The sequence below is a fragment of the Suncus etruscus genome, chromosome 14 (genome assembly GCF_024139225.1).
Source record: "Suncus etruscus isolate mSunEtr1 chromosome 14, mSunEtr1.pri.cur, whole genome shotgun sequence".
Taxonomy (NCBI): Eukaryota; Metazoa; Chordata; class Mammalia; order Eulipotyphla; family Soricidae; genus Suncus; species Suncus etruscus.
In genome coordinates this window covers 39,149,660-39,167,957 of record NC_064861.1, presented here as the reverse complement: position 1 = coordinate 39,167,957, position 18,298 = coordinate 39,149,660, and the positions used below count along the sequence as shown (strand labels likewise).

The window sequence follows — 18,298 nt, the reverse complement described above, 5'->3', positions numbered from 1 at the left end:
GTGTTTGTGTCTGTCCATCTGCTCAGGGCCCTCGTTGCCAGAGTCTGTTCTGGATCTGGCAGTGCTGGGCACTGAGGCCACAGTTCCCGCAGGGCCGACACGGGCAGCACAGTGGCCTCACCTGCCAGTTCAGCTCCCTCCCACCATGGAATGATCGGGGGGGGGGGCGCTGGATGTCTGGGGGATATGGGGGGGAATCTGCTCAAAGACGGCCCATTTCTTGGGGGTGCTGAAAAGGGGAGGCAAGCCAAATGGGTTTGTGCTTCTTCCTTCATCTCCTGCCTCAGCATCTTCGCGACAAGATGAACAACTTTGAGCAATTACAGCATCTAGAAGAAGAATGCCAGCCACGGAGCCAGCCTCCACCTCTAAACTAAACTCAATTCTCCAGCTTGGCAGGGAGACCCAAACTCACAATCATCTGTAACTGGGGAGAAAGGAAAAACCTCGGTACATCGGTTAGCTCCGCAAAAACTCTTGCGAGGCTTTCCCTCGCAGAATCAGTGCCATTTCTACTCACAGACAGCGTCTAGGGCATGAACTCCTGCACCCAGAGTGCCAGGTTAAAGAAAAAAAAACATCCCCACGGCCAGGCGTTTTCGCGGGATCCAAGCCCAACTCTGGCCCATTCCGCGAAGCCCACTATCCTGGCTCCAGGGGGAGGGCGAGGCCCAACGGGGAAGGGCCAGGGGGGGGGAGGCCGTTGCTTCCGCTCCTTACACTGGACGTCCGTGTCGCGCCGCACCCTTCTCCGAAGGGCCCCGCAGACTCACCGGCACCCGTCAACCGAGTTCATTGAAAGCGACCGGGACTAGCCGGCCCCCGCGGCCGTCGCTCAGCGCGCAGGGAGGCTTCAGGGCCAGGCGCTCCCGGCATCCGTGCGGCGCTCGGTGGCTCGCCAGGCGCCGGGAGCCTCGGATCGGAGCAACTGCTCCCGAGGGCTGGGAAGCTACGAACAGCCCGGAGAGGGCCGCACGCGCCCCGCCGGCAGCCGGGGGGAGGGGAGGCGGGGCCGGGGAGCGGGCGGCGAGTTCCCGGCGGGTCGGCGGCTCCGGAGTGAGTTCCCCGGGGGCGCGCCGCGGGCCCCCCATATCCCGTTCCGTGGGCGGCATGTGGCGGCGCCGGGTCACCCGTTCCCCGGAAGAGGAATGACAGCTTCGAGAGCGGCCGGCGCGGCGCGGCGCGGCGAGCGTGGCCCGACGCGATTGCGCTCGCCCGCGTCGCTGCTGCCCAGGCGGCGGGACCTCGAGGGCCGCCGTAGTCCGGGCCGCTCCCCGCCGGCGCCCGCACTCCCGGGCCTCGGCCCTGCGCCGCCCGCCACGCTCCCGCCCGGCCTCCGCCGCGCCCCGCCGCCGCCTACCTCAGCGCGAGGGCGGGGACGAGGCCACGGCTCCGGGGGGCGGCCGACGGGGCCGCGGAGACGACCGTTGCCTCGGCCCTTCCGCTCCTCACAGGCTTCCGTCGCTCGGGGCGCGACCGCGGGCGGAACAAAACGGGGCGTCCACTACTCCGCGGGTGGGCGGCCATTGTGACGACGTCATCAGGCCGCGACGGCCGCCCGCGCCCGGCGGGCTTCCCGCGCTGGCCCCGCCCTCCGCGGCTCACTTTCCGTGCCCCGCCACTGCGCAGGCAGGCGCCGGCCTGGGCCACGCCTACCTCGGAGGGAGGCGGAGTCCGCAGCCCGCGCGCCTTCTAGCGACCCCCCACACAGATCGGCGCCTGCGCGGTTGGGGGCTGAGCGCTTGGCGGTCACGGTGTGGCCGCTCGTGGCCTATCCGGACCGCGCGCCGTCGCAGATTGTCCGCGAGAGCTGAGCCCGGCGGCTTGCGTTCGCAGTGCCCGAGCTGAATGAAGGAGTAAAGCAGAGCAAATCTTGGGGGTCTTCATTTGTGCCTCTAGTATTCCTCAAGTCGGCATCTCGCTCTCGGGAACCTTCGTGGACTGGCGCAGGCTCCTGGGCATTTTTTTTTCACGCTCCTCAGACCGTGCGGGAGGGACCTGCCCCGGTGGCAAGCGGCTCCTCTGAGCGAACGAGTGGACGAGCTAGTGGCCAAGCAGGACCCACCGGCGCCGGAGCCCCTTCTGGGGAGAGGTCGCAGCGGTCATCACAGGATCCAGCGCTTACAGCGTCTAGGATGGGAATCAGGCCCTAGCTCTAAACTATGCCTCCGGGGCCGGAGAGATAGCATGGAAGGTAAGGCGTTTGCCTTGCATGCAGAAGGACGGGTGGATCGAATCCCGGCTTCCCATATGGTCCCGTGAGGCTGCCAGGGAGCGATTTCTGAGCGTAAAGCCAGGAGGAACCCTTGACGCCGCCGGATGTGACCCCAAAACAAAAACAACAATAACAAAAAGTTGCCGATCAAGGCCTTTACATAGCTGGAGAACTGAGGAAATGACCCAGCATGGGTGACAAAGGAGGATCAAGTGGGCCTACTGGGGTAAAAAGGTGGAGAAAGTATGTCCCAGGCAGAGGATCTGTGTGTGTGAAAGTCCTGGTGGCAGAAGCAAGCAACTGATTTGTTTTAAGAAATGAAGAACTGGGCCCGGAGAGATAGCACAGTGGCACTTTGCCTTGCAAGCAGCCGATCCAGGACCAAAGGCGGTTGGTTCGATCCCGGTGTCCCATATGTCCCCCGTGCCTGCAGGAGCTATTTTCTGAGCAGACAGCCAGGAGTAACCCCTGAGCACCACCGGGTGTGGCCCCCCAAAACAAACAAACAAACAAAAAATAAATAAAGAACTGTCTAGGGGCCAGAGAGATAGCTGGAGTAAGGTGTTTGCCTTGTATGCAGAAAGACGGTGGTTTCGAATCCCGGAGGTCCTATAAGGGTCCCCTGAGCCTGCCAGGAGCGATTTCTGAGCATAGAGTCAGGGGGAACCCCTGAGCGCTGCCAGGTGTGATCCAAAAACCAAAAGAAAAAAAAAACAAACTATGCTCCGTGGGGAGAACACACCTCACAACCATCTACGCCTGGGGGGAAGGACAGTCAGCCCCACACCCAGCGTGGCCACGTCCTCGGCCTCCTTTGGTGGAAGCGATGCTCGGAAGTCTGTGCAGACTGGTCACTCCGGTGGCACTGTGGAGCATCGCCCTTGCGGAAGCCAGGTCTTGTCGCCCGCCACCAGGACGCTCACTACCTCTTGACTCTAGAGAGGCCCACAGGGATTCCGCTTGGTCAACGAGCTGCAAGGCTTGTCCTCAAGCCAGGAGGATGACAATCCCCAAGTCCCTGTCACTCTCGGACACCAGTCTCCAGGGCTGCCCCTGAAAAGTTGTCATTTGAGGCTTCCCAATGCTGCAGGCAGACCCATGGCCACACCTGGAGGGGGAGGCACTGATGGAGCTTTGGACTACATGCCTTCCAACCCCATGAGCTGTCTTCTGTCTTGTGGTCTCAGAGACCTCCGCAGCCACCCCAGTAGTGGTTTCGTGTAAGGAGCTCAGGGTGCCCCTGTACTGTCTCTCTCTGGCCCAGTGCTGATATTTGCTAAAAGCTGGGAAGGGAGACTGGAGAGCAAGGATGTGGGAGAGGAGGTGGAGGGATGACCCAACCCAGTAAACCTCCCTTTGCTCCTCCCTCCTTCCAGTGCTAGCCACCTGCAGGGTCAATGCCCGCTCCCACCCTTTGCCAGTCCCCTGTGGCTACACCAGTTCCTTCCCTTTGCAATGCCCCTTGCTCTCCCTCCACTGCTCTTTTCTTTGCCACCCCCCAGACCTAGTATCATCATTGCGGCAGCCCTGAGCAGCCAGTGGGGACATAGGCAGTGCCCAGAGAGTGACTCCCAGCAAGGAGATGGCTATGTCCTCGTGCCCTGGTGAGACCTGGGTTGGCTGGTGATCTGCAGCTTCTCCCAGAAGCCTATGACAAAAGTGGGGCTTCTCCTCTGATGCTCTCTCTCTTGGGAGCACTGAGGGCTCCTCCCCAGCCCAAGAGTCCTGCATTGCCCCTGGCAGTTAGCAGTGAGGTGGAGATGTCGTGAGGTGCCCTGCAAGTTTTCTGCTTGGTAGACTTGGGGTGCCATCCTCCAACCCTGTCAAGAGCCCCTAGGAGCAGGAGCCCCTACTGGCCTGAGAGACATGTGATAGGTGATTCTCCTCTGCCTCCCAACGACTCCTGAAGATCCCGGAGCCCTGGGGTCCAACAAGGTCTGAGCCTGTGCCCAGGAGTTTTGTGTCTTTCGCAGGCACCTGAGACCTCCTAGGACATGGTCCCACCACGCTGGGCCCAGGGCATCCTTCTTGTCCCAAGGACACTCTTGGAGGGCATCCTTGCTTCCCACTTCCACCTGCAGCTTGTCCACTGTCTCTGATCCTCACTGCTTTGCTGGCCCAGTTGCCACAGCCTGAAAACGTTCTCCAAAGGTTCTACTCTCAGGCCAGAGAGACAGTAAAGCTGGGAAATTGCTAGCGTTTTTTTTTGTTTTGATGTGTTTTTTTGTTTTTTGTTTTTTTTGTTTTAGGGCCACACCCGGTAATGCTCAGGGGTTACTCTTGGCTATGTGCTCAGAAGTTGCTCCTGGCTTGGGGGACCATATGGGACACCGGGGGATCGAACCGCGTCCTAGGCTAGCGCAGGCAAGGCAGGCACCTTACCTTTAGCGCCACCGCCCGGGCCGGAAATTGCTAGCTTTACATGCAACCAATCCTGGGCTCCCAATGGCCTTCCTGAGCACGACTGAGTGTGGCCTAGAAATGAAACCGAACAGGCCCTCCATAAACCCAGCAGGCCTGCATCCTTTTATCCATGTACCTGTCTGTGAATTTTGCCCTCATCCCCATGCAAGGTGCAGGTACCCAAAGGGGGTGCTGGTTCACCCTCTCAGTGTCCCAAAGCTGGGGCTGGTCAGTTGTAGCAGAAGTTCTTTTGTTTTTGTTTTTGTAGTTTTTGGGTCACATCCAGTGACGATGCTCAGGTGCTATCCCTGGCTCTGCATTCAGAAATTGCTCCTGGCAGGTTTGGGGTATTCTATGGGATACCAGGGAATCAAACCCAGGTCTGTCCCAGGTCAGCAGCATGCAAGGCAAACACCCTACCGCTGTGCTATCATTCCAGCCCCATGTAGCCAAAGCTCTTGTCCTATCTGCATGCATGGAGTCGGGCATGAGGTCCTGGCAGCAAAGCACGTGCTTGGCACTTGCACTTATGCAGTGGATTCCACCTGCAGCACCATCGCTGTCCCACAAGAATGGCAGTTTGGGGCCAGAGCCATAGCACAGTGGGGAGGGCATTTGCTTTGCACACAGCTGACCCAGGTTCTATTCCCAGCATTTCATAGGGTTGCCACGAATGACTTGAGAGCAGAGCCAGGGGCTGAAGAGATAGCATAGAGGTAGTACAATTTGCCTTGCATGCAGAAAGATGGTGGTTTGAATCCCGGCAATCCATATGATCCCCCGAGCCTGCCAGGAGCGATTTCTGAGTGTAGAGCCAGGAGTAACCCCTGAGCACTGCTGGGGGTGTGTGAGAGAGAGAGAGAGAGAGAGAGAGAGAGAGAGAGAGATGAGAGAGAGAGGAGAGAGAGAGAGAGAGAGAGAGAGAAGAGAGAAGAGAGAGAGAGAGGAGATGAGAGAGAGAGAGAGAGAGAGAGAGAGAGAGAGAGAGAGAGAGAGAGAGAGAGAGAGGAGAGAGAAGAGAAAAAAAGAGAAGAGAGAGGAGAGAGAGAGAAAAAAAGAGGAGAGGAGAGGAGAGAGAGAGAGAGAGGAGAGAGATGCCTGTAGCTCCCACAATGGCCACAAGGGGGCACAGCAGCTCCACAGCGGTTGAGGGCAGCAAGGCTGTTCCTTGTGCCGGGGCAGTCAGTGCTGAAGCTGGTCCCTTCTTGCTTCTTTGTGCATACAGGAGTGGAACAGGTCCTTGGACTCTGGTGCCCAGAATATGCTCCACCAGGCCTGGGGTAGAGCTGGTTCAGACATTTTTTTTTTTGGGCCACACCCGGCGATGCTCAGGGGTTACTCCTGGCGGTCTGCTCAGAAATAGCTCCTGGCAGGCACGGGGGACCATATGGGACACCGGGATTCGAACCAACCACCTTTGGTCCTGGATCGGCTGCTTGCAAGGCAAATGCCGCTGTGCTATCTCTCCGGGCCCTGGTTCAGACATGTACCCTTAGTCTGGACTCACGTACACACTTGTGATCCCACGTGCACACCACCCACTTATCACAAACCACACACACACACACACACACACACACACACAAAAACACACACTACCCTTCCACCTACAAGCTTACTGGTCTGGCCACACGGCTGAGTAGTCCATGCAGGTGCCTGCCTGATCCTGACTTAGAGAAGGGAACTTCCTCTCCCTGAACAGACCTCCCTGACTTAGAGAAGGGAACTTCCTGGCTGTGCCACCAGGCTTTACTGTGCCCCAGATCTTGTCCCCCTGTCCTGAGGCAAGTGGGTCTCTGTACACAAGTCATCTTTGTGATGACCCAGCCATCTGCAAAGGGCTCCAATATAGGGAGGCAATGCTGGAATTGGGCTTGGGTTTCCTGCATCAAAGCTATGAAACTGCATTTAGCCCTTTGAGCATCTCCCCAGCAGCACAGGAGCCCTCCTGCGTGTCTCTGCCAACAGTCCCCACTCTGCAGGACACTTTCCAGTGGTCTTGTTCTCCTGACCCTCTTGAAGAAAAGCCTGCACCCCTCCAGGAACAGATGGGGTTGTAGGCAGAACCCAAGAATGCTGATGAAACCCAATCAACAACTGAACAGGAGTGGGGTCAGTGTGGGACTGGACACGCCTCTAGGGCTCCTGGGGAGACCTGGAGAGTCCCAAAGGGATTAGTGGGGCCAGAGCATAGCAGCACAGTGGGTAGGGTGTTCGCCTTGCACACAGCTGACCCATGTTTGATCCCTGGCATCCCACATGATCCCCCAAGCCTGCCAGGAGCAACCCAAAAGCTGCCAGGTATGGACCCCAAAACCCCAAAAATCCAAAATGTCTACTGAAGACGCCACAGGATTTGATGCTGGTGGCTGGGGGAAATGTTGCTCACCTCTGGCTGCAGCTTTCTGAGTCATGCCCCCCTAGTTTCTGACCCCCAGGCCATGAAGTCCATCCCAGTGGGTTCTCACTATGCACAGGAAGGTCTTTCTGAGCCTGTGAGTCTGTGAACCAGACTCACCCCTCCTACCTATCATCTACTGAGAAGGTGGTTCCAGGGGGCCCTGGAGCAGGAGGACCTGGTGGGATGGAGGCTTGGAGTCTCATCTATCTCCTCTCTGCTCCTGCTCCTTGGGGCTGGCGGAGGGTCATGGAAGGGAGGTTTCCCTTGGGAACCCCCGTTCCTGTGCACTTCAGCTGCTGCCCCTCCGTCAAGGTAGTTTTAAAGCTCTGCCAGGCTAAGCTTCTTTTTTTTTTTTTTAGTCACACCCGGCAACACTCAGGGGTTATTCCTGGCTCTACGCTCAGATATCGCTCCTGGCAGGCTCGGGGGACCATATGGGGGGATGCCGGGATTCAAACCACCGTCCTGCATGCAAGGCAAACACCTTACCTCCACGCTATCTCTCCGGCCCCTAAGCTCCCCTCTTGCCCTGCTGTCCCTGTCCCTGTCAGCCAAACCCAGCGTTTTTTCCAAGGGGCAGGCACAGCTCCCCCATGCCTGGCTCAGCTACACACCAAGTGTCTAGGGCCTCCCGGGTGGGCAATGGCAGGGGCTTGGGTTTGTGGTGGTCTATGCTGTCCCGGGTCAGAGCCAGCTCCAGGAACAGAGACAGAGAGAAGCAGGGAGGGAGGAGCCCTGGGGTGGGAGTAGGGGTGAGTCCCCATGTCCACCAGCCAGTGTCTGGGCAGGTGACAGGGAGAGTGCAGGGAGAGCACACAGGATGGGGACAAATGAGCTTGCTGGGGTGCCAGGAACAGAGGGGTTGGGGAGGGTGGGACTGGAGTGGGCCTCTGGGTGTACGGGGCTGGCAGGCATTGGGAACTAGAGCCCTCAGTGTTCTCCTGAGAGGCTGTGCTGCTAACCTAGCACAGCAGTGGGCCAGGTGGGGCTGACTGCCACAAAGCTTTCCCCTGGGCAGAGCTCAGGGTGACTCCTGGCTCTGTGCTCCAGGATCTTTTGTAGGGATATGGGGACCTGTGCAGTGCAAGGGACAGAACAGGGGTCAGCTGTGTTCGAGGCAAATGACTCAGCCCTTGTCCTAATTCTCTAGAACACTTTGGGGGTGTGTGTAATTTCACACCCAGGAGTGCTCAGGGCTTATCCCTGTGCTCATGGTCATTCCTGGCAGCATTTGGGAGGCGCTGGTTGGAGTCAGGTGATTGTGACCCTGTAGGGCCCTAACTGCTGCTCTTTTATTGGCTTCCCTTAATCATTAAGGCTTAATGCATTTTTGTTTTGTTTTGGGACCATACCTCGTGGTGCTCAGGGATCACTTCTGGCAGGCCTGGGGGACCATAATGGGATGTCGGAGATTGAACCTGTTGCCTGCATGCAAGGCAAATGCCCTACCCACTGTGCTATTGCTCTGGACCCAACACCAGCCTCTTTGGAACCTTCCAGGTCTCCTCCAGGAGCCAAAGGGGCATGTCCAGCACCACACCGCCCCTTTAATGCTTCATTAGAGGGTGGAGTTCAGCAACACGTCCTTCTGGAACCCCCAGACAGAACTGAGTGAGGGGCTGGTCAGTTCCTGGAAGAGCCCAGACAGGAAGCTGCCAGGAAGGGCCCCCCACATAACCTGGGTCTAAGGGACTGGGTAGTCTTGGCATGGCCAGAGAAAGGGTTCTGGGGCAGAGAATGAGCCTTTCCGAACATCCACCGTTCCTTGTGGACTGAGCAGGAAGGAGTCTGGGAAAGTGAGGGGTGGGAGCAGCAGTCCTGGCTAATTCAGAGCATGAAGGCCAGCTTGCTGACCTCTGACCTCACCTCTGCCTGTCCTGGGTGAATGGGGATGGGGAAGGACTCAGGTGTGGGCAGAACCCCGTCACCTTTGGCCCTGTGCAAGAGCAGGAGTGGTGGGCAGGTCTTCTTAATAGCCAGGGGATGTTCCTGATTTTTTTTTGTTTGTTTGTTTGTTTTTTTGGACCACACCCGGCGTTGCTCAGGGGTTACTCCTGGCTGTCAGCTCAGAAATAGCTCCTGGCAGGCACGGGGGACCATATGGGACACCGGGATTCTAACCAACCACCTTAGATCCTGGATCGGCTGCTTGCAAGGCAAACACCGCTGTGCTATCTCTCCGGGCCCTGATTTTTTTTTTTTTTTTTTTTTTTTGGGTCATACCCAGCAGCGCTCAGGGCTTACTACTGGCTCTACGCTCAGAAATCGCTCTTGGCAGGCTCGGGGGACCATATGGGATGTCGGGACTCTAACCACCGTCCTGCATGCAAGGCAAACACCCTACCTCCATGCTATCTCTCCAGCCCCGCTCCTGTTTCTTAACTCCAGATGTGTATGGGGGAGTGGCAGCAACCAGGTCCCCTGTGCCCAGAGACAGGGTACAGCTTGAGCGGGAAGTATAGACCGGCTGGCCCCAGACAGAGCCTTAGTGGCTGGCGTGGGTTTCCGGGGTCCAGAGAAGCAGGCCGTGCCCCACATACTCCGCAAACTGAACTCCTTTATTAAGTGCCAAGGGTCCCCGCAGGCCAGCCAGCCTGTGCAGGGTGCTCACTTCACGTGCTCAGCAGCGTGGGACGAGCAGTAGTACTTCTTGTGTGCGATGAAGGTGGACAGGCTGCTGAATTTGATGTTACACAGGCGGCAGAACCTCTGGCTGCCGTTGGCCACAGGCATGTGGGGGCTGCCCTTGTCCGAAGGGGCCGGGGCAGGGGACGCAGGTGGGCCCGGCCGGGGGTTGCTGTCCGGGGCCAGCGGTGGCTCCCGGCGCTCGGGGCCTCCGGGGTTGGGCTGAGGACTGTCCCGGGGCACGGTGGGCGACGAGGTCCGGGCCTCGCCCACCCGCAGCCCATGCGCCAGGCGTAGGTGCTCCACGAGGTCCCCGCGGACCAGGCCGTTAGGGGGGCAATAGGGGCACACGACGGGGGCGTCATCGGGGCGCGGGGCAGCGGGGCACGCATACTTCTTATGCGCCAGGTAGGCGTCGAGGCTGTGGAAACTGACGCTGCAGGCCGTGCACTCGTGGTAGTCAGCCAGCGCGGGCAACGGTGCCTCCGGGGCCTGGCGCCGGGGCTTCTTGCTCAGGTCGATGGGGCCGTCTGGAGCGGCGGGGCCCGGCGAGTTGGCGGGCTCGGGGGCGTGGCCAGGCGCATCGGGGGCGTGTCCGGGCAGACTGGGGGCGGAGCCCGGCGGGCCCGAGACGTAACCTGACAGGCTGGGGGCGGAGCCCGGCGGGATGGGGGCGTGGCCTGCCGTGTGCAGCTCATAGAGCTTGCGTCGCCGGCGCGTGCGCAGAGGCGGCGGCGGCGGCGCTGCAGGTTGCAATGCAGGGGTTCCCGGGGTCCCGGCGGGCGCTGGCCGGCGCGGGGGCGGGTCGTGGCGCGAGGCGCAGTAGTAGCGTTTGTGCACCATGTAGGTCTCGTGGCGGCTGAAGCGGATGTTGCAGGCCTCGCACAGCGTCCGGCGCGGGTTCTCGTCCGCCTCGTCCGCCCCGCTGCCCGGGCTGGGGCTGCCCTCGCTGCCTCGCCCAGTCTCAGCCTCGGCCTCGGATGCACCCCCGGGGCCGTCCTCCAAGTCGCCGCCGCTGCCCCCCGGCGAGGAACGGGGCGCGTCGGACGGCGGGGCAGGGACCGCGGGGGGGCCGTGGCGGGCGGCGGGCCGGGGGCGCCTCGTCGGGCGCGCGGCGGCCCGAACAGTACAGGCGCTTGTGCACGTAGAAGTTGTTGACGTTGTTAAAGGTGATGTCGCATTCGAAGCACGTGGCGCCCTTGGGTGCCCCCGCGAAGAGCCCGGCCTGCGCCCCGGCGCCCCCCTGCAGCCGGTTGTGTACCAGCTCCGACATCTTGGCCAGGATCTCCGAGGCTGGCGGCGCAGCGCCCGCGTCCAGGACAAACGGCGGCAGGAAGAGCGCGCCGGCCGCCAGGCCCAGCTCGCCAGGGCCGGGACTCGAGCCGGGCGTGGGGCTGCACAGCTCGGCCTTCACCCGTGGGGACGGCGTCCGCAAAGGGGTCGGGTGCCCAGGCTCTGCCTCCGGCTCCTCGGCTTCCACCTTGATGGTCCGGGGCGCCAACGGGGTCTCGCTGCTGGCCCCGTTCTGGGGGGCCGCCCAGGCCTCGCCATTGGTGACCTCCGCCAGGGCCTTCCTGTCTGCTCCCGAAGGCGGGGTGGGCGCCAGGTCCCGGTCGGCTGAGGCCAGGGTGCATTGCAGGGTCGCGTGCTGCTGGAAGGTGGTCAGGCTGTCTGCAGGACAGGAGAGGAAGAGAGGAGTCCATTCAGGCCTCCCCGGGCAGCAGGGGGCTGGTGGACTCGGGCCAGCCGCTGTGCACCTCCCGACTCCCGCCTGGTGCCCACAGGCTCACCGAGGGGTAGTTTGGACACCGGGTGCCCCTGGCCCGGGGAGTAGACCTCAGCCTTGGAGCCCGGCTGACACACCATGTGGTTGGTGACCAGGTGGCTGTAGAGGATGTCCCTCGTAGTGGAGATGAAGCCGCAGCTGTGGCAGACACCTGGGAGGTGGCCGTGGCGTTAAGGCCCGTCCGTCTGTAGCAGAACAGGGTGGCCCCCGGACACCACCCACCCTCCCAGCCCGCCTACCGCTCAGCGTGTCTGTGTGCACCCGCAGGTGTCGCTCGCAGTTGGCCTTGGTAGTAAAGGCAGACAGGCAGATGAGACAGGCGAAGGGCCGCTCTCCTGCAACACAGAGTGAGTGAGGGGGCGCGGGGACCACCTCACCTGCAGACATACCTTGGCCCAAGGTGGAGGATGTTCTGGGGGCGTAGCCACAGTTGCAGTGGGCAGAGTTGTAGGCCAGAGGGGGCAGTGGGCATGGCTATGTTCGCACTGGGTGTAGCCAAGGCTCAAGGAACAGAGAGCGGGGCTGGAAAGATAGCATGGAGGTAAGGCATTTGGCTTGCATGCAGAAGGGTAGTGGTTCAAATCCCGGCATCCCATATGGTCCCCTGAGCCTGTCAGGGGCGATTTCTGAGTACAGAGTCAGGAGTAACCCCTGAGCGCTGCTGGGTATGACGAAAGAAAGAAAGAAAGAGAGAGAGAGAGAAAGAGAGAGAGAGAGAGAGAAAGGAAGGAAGGAAAGGAAGGAAAGGAAGGAAGGAAGGAAGGAAGGAAGGAAGGAAGGAAGGAAGGAAGGAAGGAAGGAAGGAAGGAAGGAAGGAAAGGAAGGAAGGAAAGAAAGAAAGAAAGAAAGAAAGAAAGAAAGAAAGAAAGAAAGAAAGAAAGAAAGAAAGAAAGAAAGAAAGAAAGAAAAGAACAAACAGAGGCAACTATCCTGATAGGTGGAGCTGCAGCCCAGAGCATGGCCACCACTTGGTGTGTTATGCCGTAGCCCAGAGAGGGGGCAGTGGGTATAGCCAAGCAAGACAGCTGGGCTGTGGTTAGCATGGCTGGTAGACAAGGAAGGCAGGGACTCAGGGATGTGGTGTGCGTGGCCTGGAGGGTTTTACTGTAGACAATACCACCCCCTGGATGGGAACAGTGAATGTGGCCTCAGGGCCACAGTTGAGTGACTGTGGCAGGGAGGATACAGTCTCGGCCCAGAGAGTGGGCAGTGGGCATGACCGTAGAGCCACAGTGGGGAGGGCAGGGTCTCACCGCTGTGGCTGCGCATGTGGATCTCCAGGGAGCTGGCGCTGGGGCAGCTCTTGCGGCACTGCGGGAAAGGGCACACATGCTCGTTGGGGTACGCATCCTTGGGCTTCTCATCTGAGGCTGCGGCAGGGGCTCCCGCACCCTGGCGGCTGGCACAGTAATAGAGGAGGTGGGCCTGCAGGTTCCGCTCGCTCCGGTACCAGATGCCGCAGTCCTTGCAGGGAAAGACGTCCTCTGGGGGAAGGGAGAGGGACGGCTTAGCCCAGGGAGAGGGTGGTCCTCTGGATAGGTCAGCTGGAACCCCACCCCCGTGAAGTCCAAGAGATGCTTGGGCACAGGGACCCGGACAGTGAGCACAGCTCTGGTTCAGCTCAGCTGTCCTCAGGTGGCTGTTCTCTGGTCCTCATCACTGCTCCCACCAGGACCATCTATTCTTAGTTCCTGTCCAGTGGATAGCTGCCCATGTAGAGGGCAAGGCAGATGTGCTCATTTGGGGCTTGACATTGAACCCTAAACTCCCACCTGTCTATGCAGCTGGCGCTGGACCTTATCTCTGCTGGGGTCCTGGCCACCCAAGGTCCTGTGGACCCCCCCCCCCCTCTACACTGCTCTCTCTGCACTGAAAACTTTCCATGGGCCTTAGCCCCACTGGGCCCAGCCAGTGAGCAGCCTCTGGGCTTCTTTTTGCTCTTCGGGTCAGTGCAAGGCTGGGATCCAGCACCTCAGCCTCTCTGAGGCTGGGGCATCCTGCTGACCTGCCCACCATTGCCATACTAACGCCCAGCCAGACCCCAAGAGTCAGATGGTCCAGCCTTTTCATGGGAGCGAGTGTGGTGACTGTGTGAGCTACCCTTGGGAGCAGGGTCCCAGTTGCACTTGAATAAAAAAGAAAATGTCTATAGGGCTCAGGGGACTCCTCTGACCCAGGAAGAGCTGGCTCAGGTGGAGGAAGAGATAGCACGGGGGAAGGCATTCATCTTACATGGGGCAGATCCAGGTTCAATCCCTGGCATCGTAGATGCTCCCCTGACCCTACCAGAAGTGACACATGAACACTTCTGGGTATAGCCCTCTCAAAAAAGGGGGTACTTGGCCTTCATACCCTCCCCTTCAGGCCTCACAGCACAGCAGCTGCCTTTGCTGACTCACCTGCTTCAGAGCACCCCTGCCTGGTGGCACCCTTGGTACTGCCCTGAGCACCTCAGTGAGTCCCTGTCCTGCCAGTCCCTGGCACCCACCTCATTGTGTAGCTCGTGCCTATGCCCGCCTACACCCCACCCCCAAAGTTCCTACACTGAGCGCTGGGCCTAGAACAGGAACTTCATGTTAAGTGGTGGTGGCTCCAGGGCCCCACCCCCATGTTGGCTTAGCTCTAGGTGAGAGACATGAAGCTCAGTCTGACCCCACAGTTGTATGGTGGTGTAGGATAGGGCAGGGCAGGGCAGGTGTCATCAGCTCAGAGTCCTCTTCTTTCAGGTCCCCTCCATGCCCCAGGTGGTGCTTCGTCTGTCCCTCCCTTGGGGTCCCAAGACTGGGCTGGCATCACTCACTGTTGACCACTGCAGTGGCGAGGATGGAGGCCATGCCGGCCTGCTGGGGCAGCAGCTGAATGTCAGGGTGTGTGGGTGCAGGCTCCTTGGGTTCTACTGGCTCCCCCTTCACAGCAAGGGTGGGCTCGGCCGTCAGGACCACTCTCAGCAGGGTGCCTGCGGGCACAGGCTTGGTGAGCCTGCACCAGAGAGCTCCATCTGTGGGCAGGGCAGAGGGAGCTTGAGGGCTGTGCTTCTCTCCAGACAGGGCTTACACAGGAGGGGCGCCTGGGGCTTGTTCCCGCGGCAGCCTGCAGGGGGCAGCATCGGCCAGCAGGAAGGGCAGCCACCACCAGCCCATCCCTCTCATCCCGCAGCGGCCCCCAGACCTCTGTGCCCCCCAGCACTGACCCTTCCTGTGGATTTCCGCGTTGGCCTCGGCAGCGCTGGGTGCCCGTGGCAGCATTGGCAGCCAGCAGCACGCCTGGTCGTCAGGCAGTAGAGCGAGTGCCAGGCCCTGCAGAGAGGGGCAATTAGCAGGGCCCCCGGGAGCTCCCTGCTCGCCAGTGCAGGTCTGGACACTGCTTGCCCACTGCAAGCAGCAAAACTGGTAGCCCCCAGCCCTGCTATCACCCCACCCCAGGCTCAGGGTCCTCCCAGTGACCTCTGAGGGGACACTAAAGCACGAGGGGGCATGTAGCTTCACCTGGGACCAGAGGGTCTCATTCCCTGCAGCCTCACCCTGTGGGGCAGCCCCTGCCTGAGGGGAGCCTGGGTGAGGGGCACATCCTGACCCTCCTCCCTTCAGCCGCAGAGGCCTGGCCTTCAGGATCGCATGGCACTTAAGGTCAGACCTGGGCAGGACCCTCCTTGGTCCCCACCCTATGGCAGAGTAGGGGCACTAATTTGGGAAATGGCCAGGGCACTCCATTACAGCTCCTGGTAGTACCTTTCCCTTACTGCAGCGGGTGGGCTGGGTCCCAGAGGGAGCACAGTGTTGTTCTGGGTCCCTAGCGGACAGACTGGGGTTGCAGCACAAGGGCCGTGCGCTGTGCTGGTCCCGGTCCTGGTGGTGGGCAGCAGGCAGTGGGCAGGCCCTGCAGAGCCCTGATGAATATTAATGAGCAGGAAGTGGCAGCCACGGCAGCCGAGACGATATGAAATCTAATTATTGCTCCCCATATTTCTAAGCCCGCGCGAGACTGACAGCCTCCCGGCTGGTTTCATGCTTATCGCTCTGTGGGCCGCGTGTTCTCGGCGCGATAAAGCGGGCGCTCTGCTGATGCGGCACAACCGTTGGGTCTCCGCTGTCCGCGCAGCTGTCAGAGCCCCTGCAGAGTGGGGCAGGGCAGGCATGGACTGAGTCCACTAATCTTGTGGGGTTCAGGGTCACCCCATGCTTGGACATCAGAGCTCAGTTACTTATTCTTTTCCCTTTCCCGTATGTAAAATCCTGGAGTCTGTTGGGGAGGGGGGCTTGAAAATGGTCAGGGACCACCCACAAGCCCTGCGGTGGATTGGCCCAGCCCAGAGCCAGGTCTGCTGCTGGTACAGACTGTGTCCAGGTCAGACCCTAGCTGCCAGTCACTACAAGTTCTGACCCGGGTCACACACACAGCAGTCCCTGGCCACCGCCAAATGCTTAGGGAGCCTGGTTCTGGGTGGGAGACAGGCCCTGTGGACATACCAAGCGAGGCCTGTGCCTGCACATCTGTCCCCCAACTGTGACTGTCCCTGTGGGAGTTTGAACTGTGGGGTGAGCACTGAAGGAGGGGCTGGAAGAAATGAGAAAAGATCAGAGAAAGGAGAATGTGGGGTTGTGGGGAGGGACAGTAGTCCTGTCTCTACATCCCGTAGGCATTTGGCATGGCCAGAGGGCCCAGAAACAGCAGTGAAATCTCTGGTGCATTTCCAGCCCCTACATTACAGATGGGAAACTGAGGCAAGAGAGGTGGGGCCTGTGCCAGACACTGCAGGTTCTGGTGATGCAGCATGTGCTCAGGGGCTGCCCTCTCTGCCTGGGCCCCCCATAAACCTGACCTGCAGCTCTGAGTATAGGAGGTACTGAAGGATCACCCCGAGAGTATAACCCAGGCCTGTGAGGGGATTGTGAAATGATGGGGTCTCATGGTAAGAAGTCTCCCATCTTGGGACTCTTGATCCAGTGGCAGAGAGCAGGGAATGGGGTGTCCTGTCCTAGCCAAGCACTGCAGAGGATCCAGGTCCAGCTGCTCTGGTCCCAAGACCCCTGGAGGCAGCCCTGAGGCTGGCCCCCATGAAATGCTGGGACTTTTCTGAGCTGGGATGTGTTGTATATGTAAATATTTTAGGGGATTATTATGTTACTGACCCTACCCTGGTCGGTGATTGTGCCCTACCCTAGGGTGTGACCTGGCATTCTGCCCCCACCCTAGGGTGGTACCTGATTCTGCTTCCACCATTGGGTGGTATCTGATCCTGGGGGATAAAAACAAGTGTCTGTGGAAGGCGAGAGGCTTTAGACTTCAGTCTTGTCCACCAAATAAAGCTAATATTTCCACAAGCCTGACTGTCTTCGAGCTGTTTACCCGCCGTTTCACCTCAAAACCGTCTGCTGGACAGGGTGGCAGACGCGTGCTCTGAGCTGGAGGGGAAAGACCTCATCCTCCATCCCACCATCATCCAGCCCCATCAAGGGCTGACTTGCAACAGGATGGATCATCCTGGGCTGAGGCAGCTGGGAGAGCTAGGCTAGGGCGTCCATGGCTTAGGGGCTATTCCCACAGAGCCAGCATGTGGGGGGCTTTGAGCAGACCCCTGGGGAGCAGCACCTCCCCTGTAGGTATTGGTTTCCCTGTCTGCAGCATACAATGTTTGCTGAGTCAGGACAAACCCCACATGGCACAGCTGCTGCTGCCTCTCAGTACTCAGTGCTCAGCTGCCCATGAACCAGACCTGGATATTTCTCCTGCCTCTGGATGCACTTGAACCCTGGGGCTCTGAGTCCTGAATTCCAGGGGTGAGTGAGGGACCTGATCCCCCTCCCTGGCCCAGCAGGACAGTGTCTCCTGGCTCAGTGCCCCTCTCCACAGCAAGGACCAGCCCAGGCTGCTGATAGGACCATGTGGGGCAGTCGGCAGCATGATAAGGGCCCATGAAACGTTAGCGAAAATATTTAGACAATAAACGAAGGATGGGAAGGCGCCTATCTAAGGGAAATCAATCATCTGTGTGTGTCTGGACAGTGGCGCCAGGGCCAGATAGAGCTCCGGGGAGATAAGGGTTAATCAAGGATTTCACTCTGCAGAGATAAAGCGGGAAGAGGGGCTGGGCCCCTAGGAGTGCTCCCCACTGTGCTGCCTGGCTTAAACTCCCAAGAGTGTGTCAGGGAGGAGAGGGGGGCTGGAGGGTATCAGGGTGTCCTTAGTGTGTTTCTGGGCCTGCTATGGCCCACAGGACTGTTGCAGGGCCTTCTGGGTGCCTTAGTTGGCTCATCTGAATGCACGGTGAGGTGAGAAAACCAGGGCTTGAGAGAAGGATGCCATGCTGGTCCCCCAAAACAGGTCCCTGAGAGGAAGCAGACCCCTTTCCATCCACCTGCACTGTCCTCCTGTGCTTCTCCCCTGTCCCTGCCTCCCCTGTGCTGCCTTCTATCCCTACCCCTGTACTTCCCTCACTATGCCTTCAGAGCAGGGGCTGCTTGCCTGACTGTGTTTAGTGAAACTGAGTTTGGGGAGGCTGGATTGGTGGTGAAGCTCTTTGGGGCCTTCTCTGCAACCCCCAAAGACCTAAAGGCACCTGGACCATGGGGGAAGGACAGGAGAAGAGGGTCAGGGGATGAGACTCTGACCATGGCAGCCCGTGGGGCCCGTGGGCCCCAGTACCCACAGATTCCTCTCAGGACATGGCCATGTGGTCACCTAGCTCACCTCTGGCCACAGCTGGGCCCAGTGGCCAAGAAATCCCAGCCTCATGGGCTTGGTCAGATGGTGCCTGGATCCAGCCACAGTGGCCCAGCCCCTCTGGAATCCAATGTGTGCCCCCACCCCAACCCAGTTCATCACCATCAGAGACACCAGGGACACAGGGATGGGGCCAGAGGGAACCCAG

At 59.8% G+C, this 18,298-nt stretch overlaps 1 protein-coding gene across 1 annotated transcript in view; it reads right to left on the bottom strand.

The window, feature by feature from the left end:
• Nucleotides 1-9,559: 9,559 nt before the first annotated feature.
• ZFPM1 (zinc finger protein, FOG family member 1) overlaps nucleotides 9,560-18,298 on the bottom strand; it is a 35,449-nt gene continuing 26,710 nt past the window's right edge. The window contains 7 exon segments of the mRNA XM_049786720.1: nucleotides 9,560-10,701; nucleotides 10,703-11,315; nucleotides 11,435-11,581; nucleotides 11,670-11,765; nucleotides 12,684-12,914; nucleotides 14,231-14,428; nucleotides 14,621-14,726. Coding sequence (XP_049642677.1) covers nucleotides 9,627-10,701; nucleotides 10,703-11,315; nucleotides 11,435-11,581; nucleotides 11,670-11,765; nucleotides 12,684-12,914; nucleotides 14,231-14,428; nucleotides 14,621-14,726 — 2,466 coding nt within the window. The 3' untranslated portion in view covers nucleotides 9,560-9,626.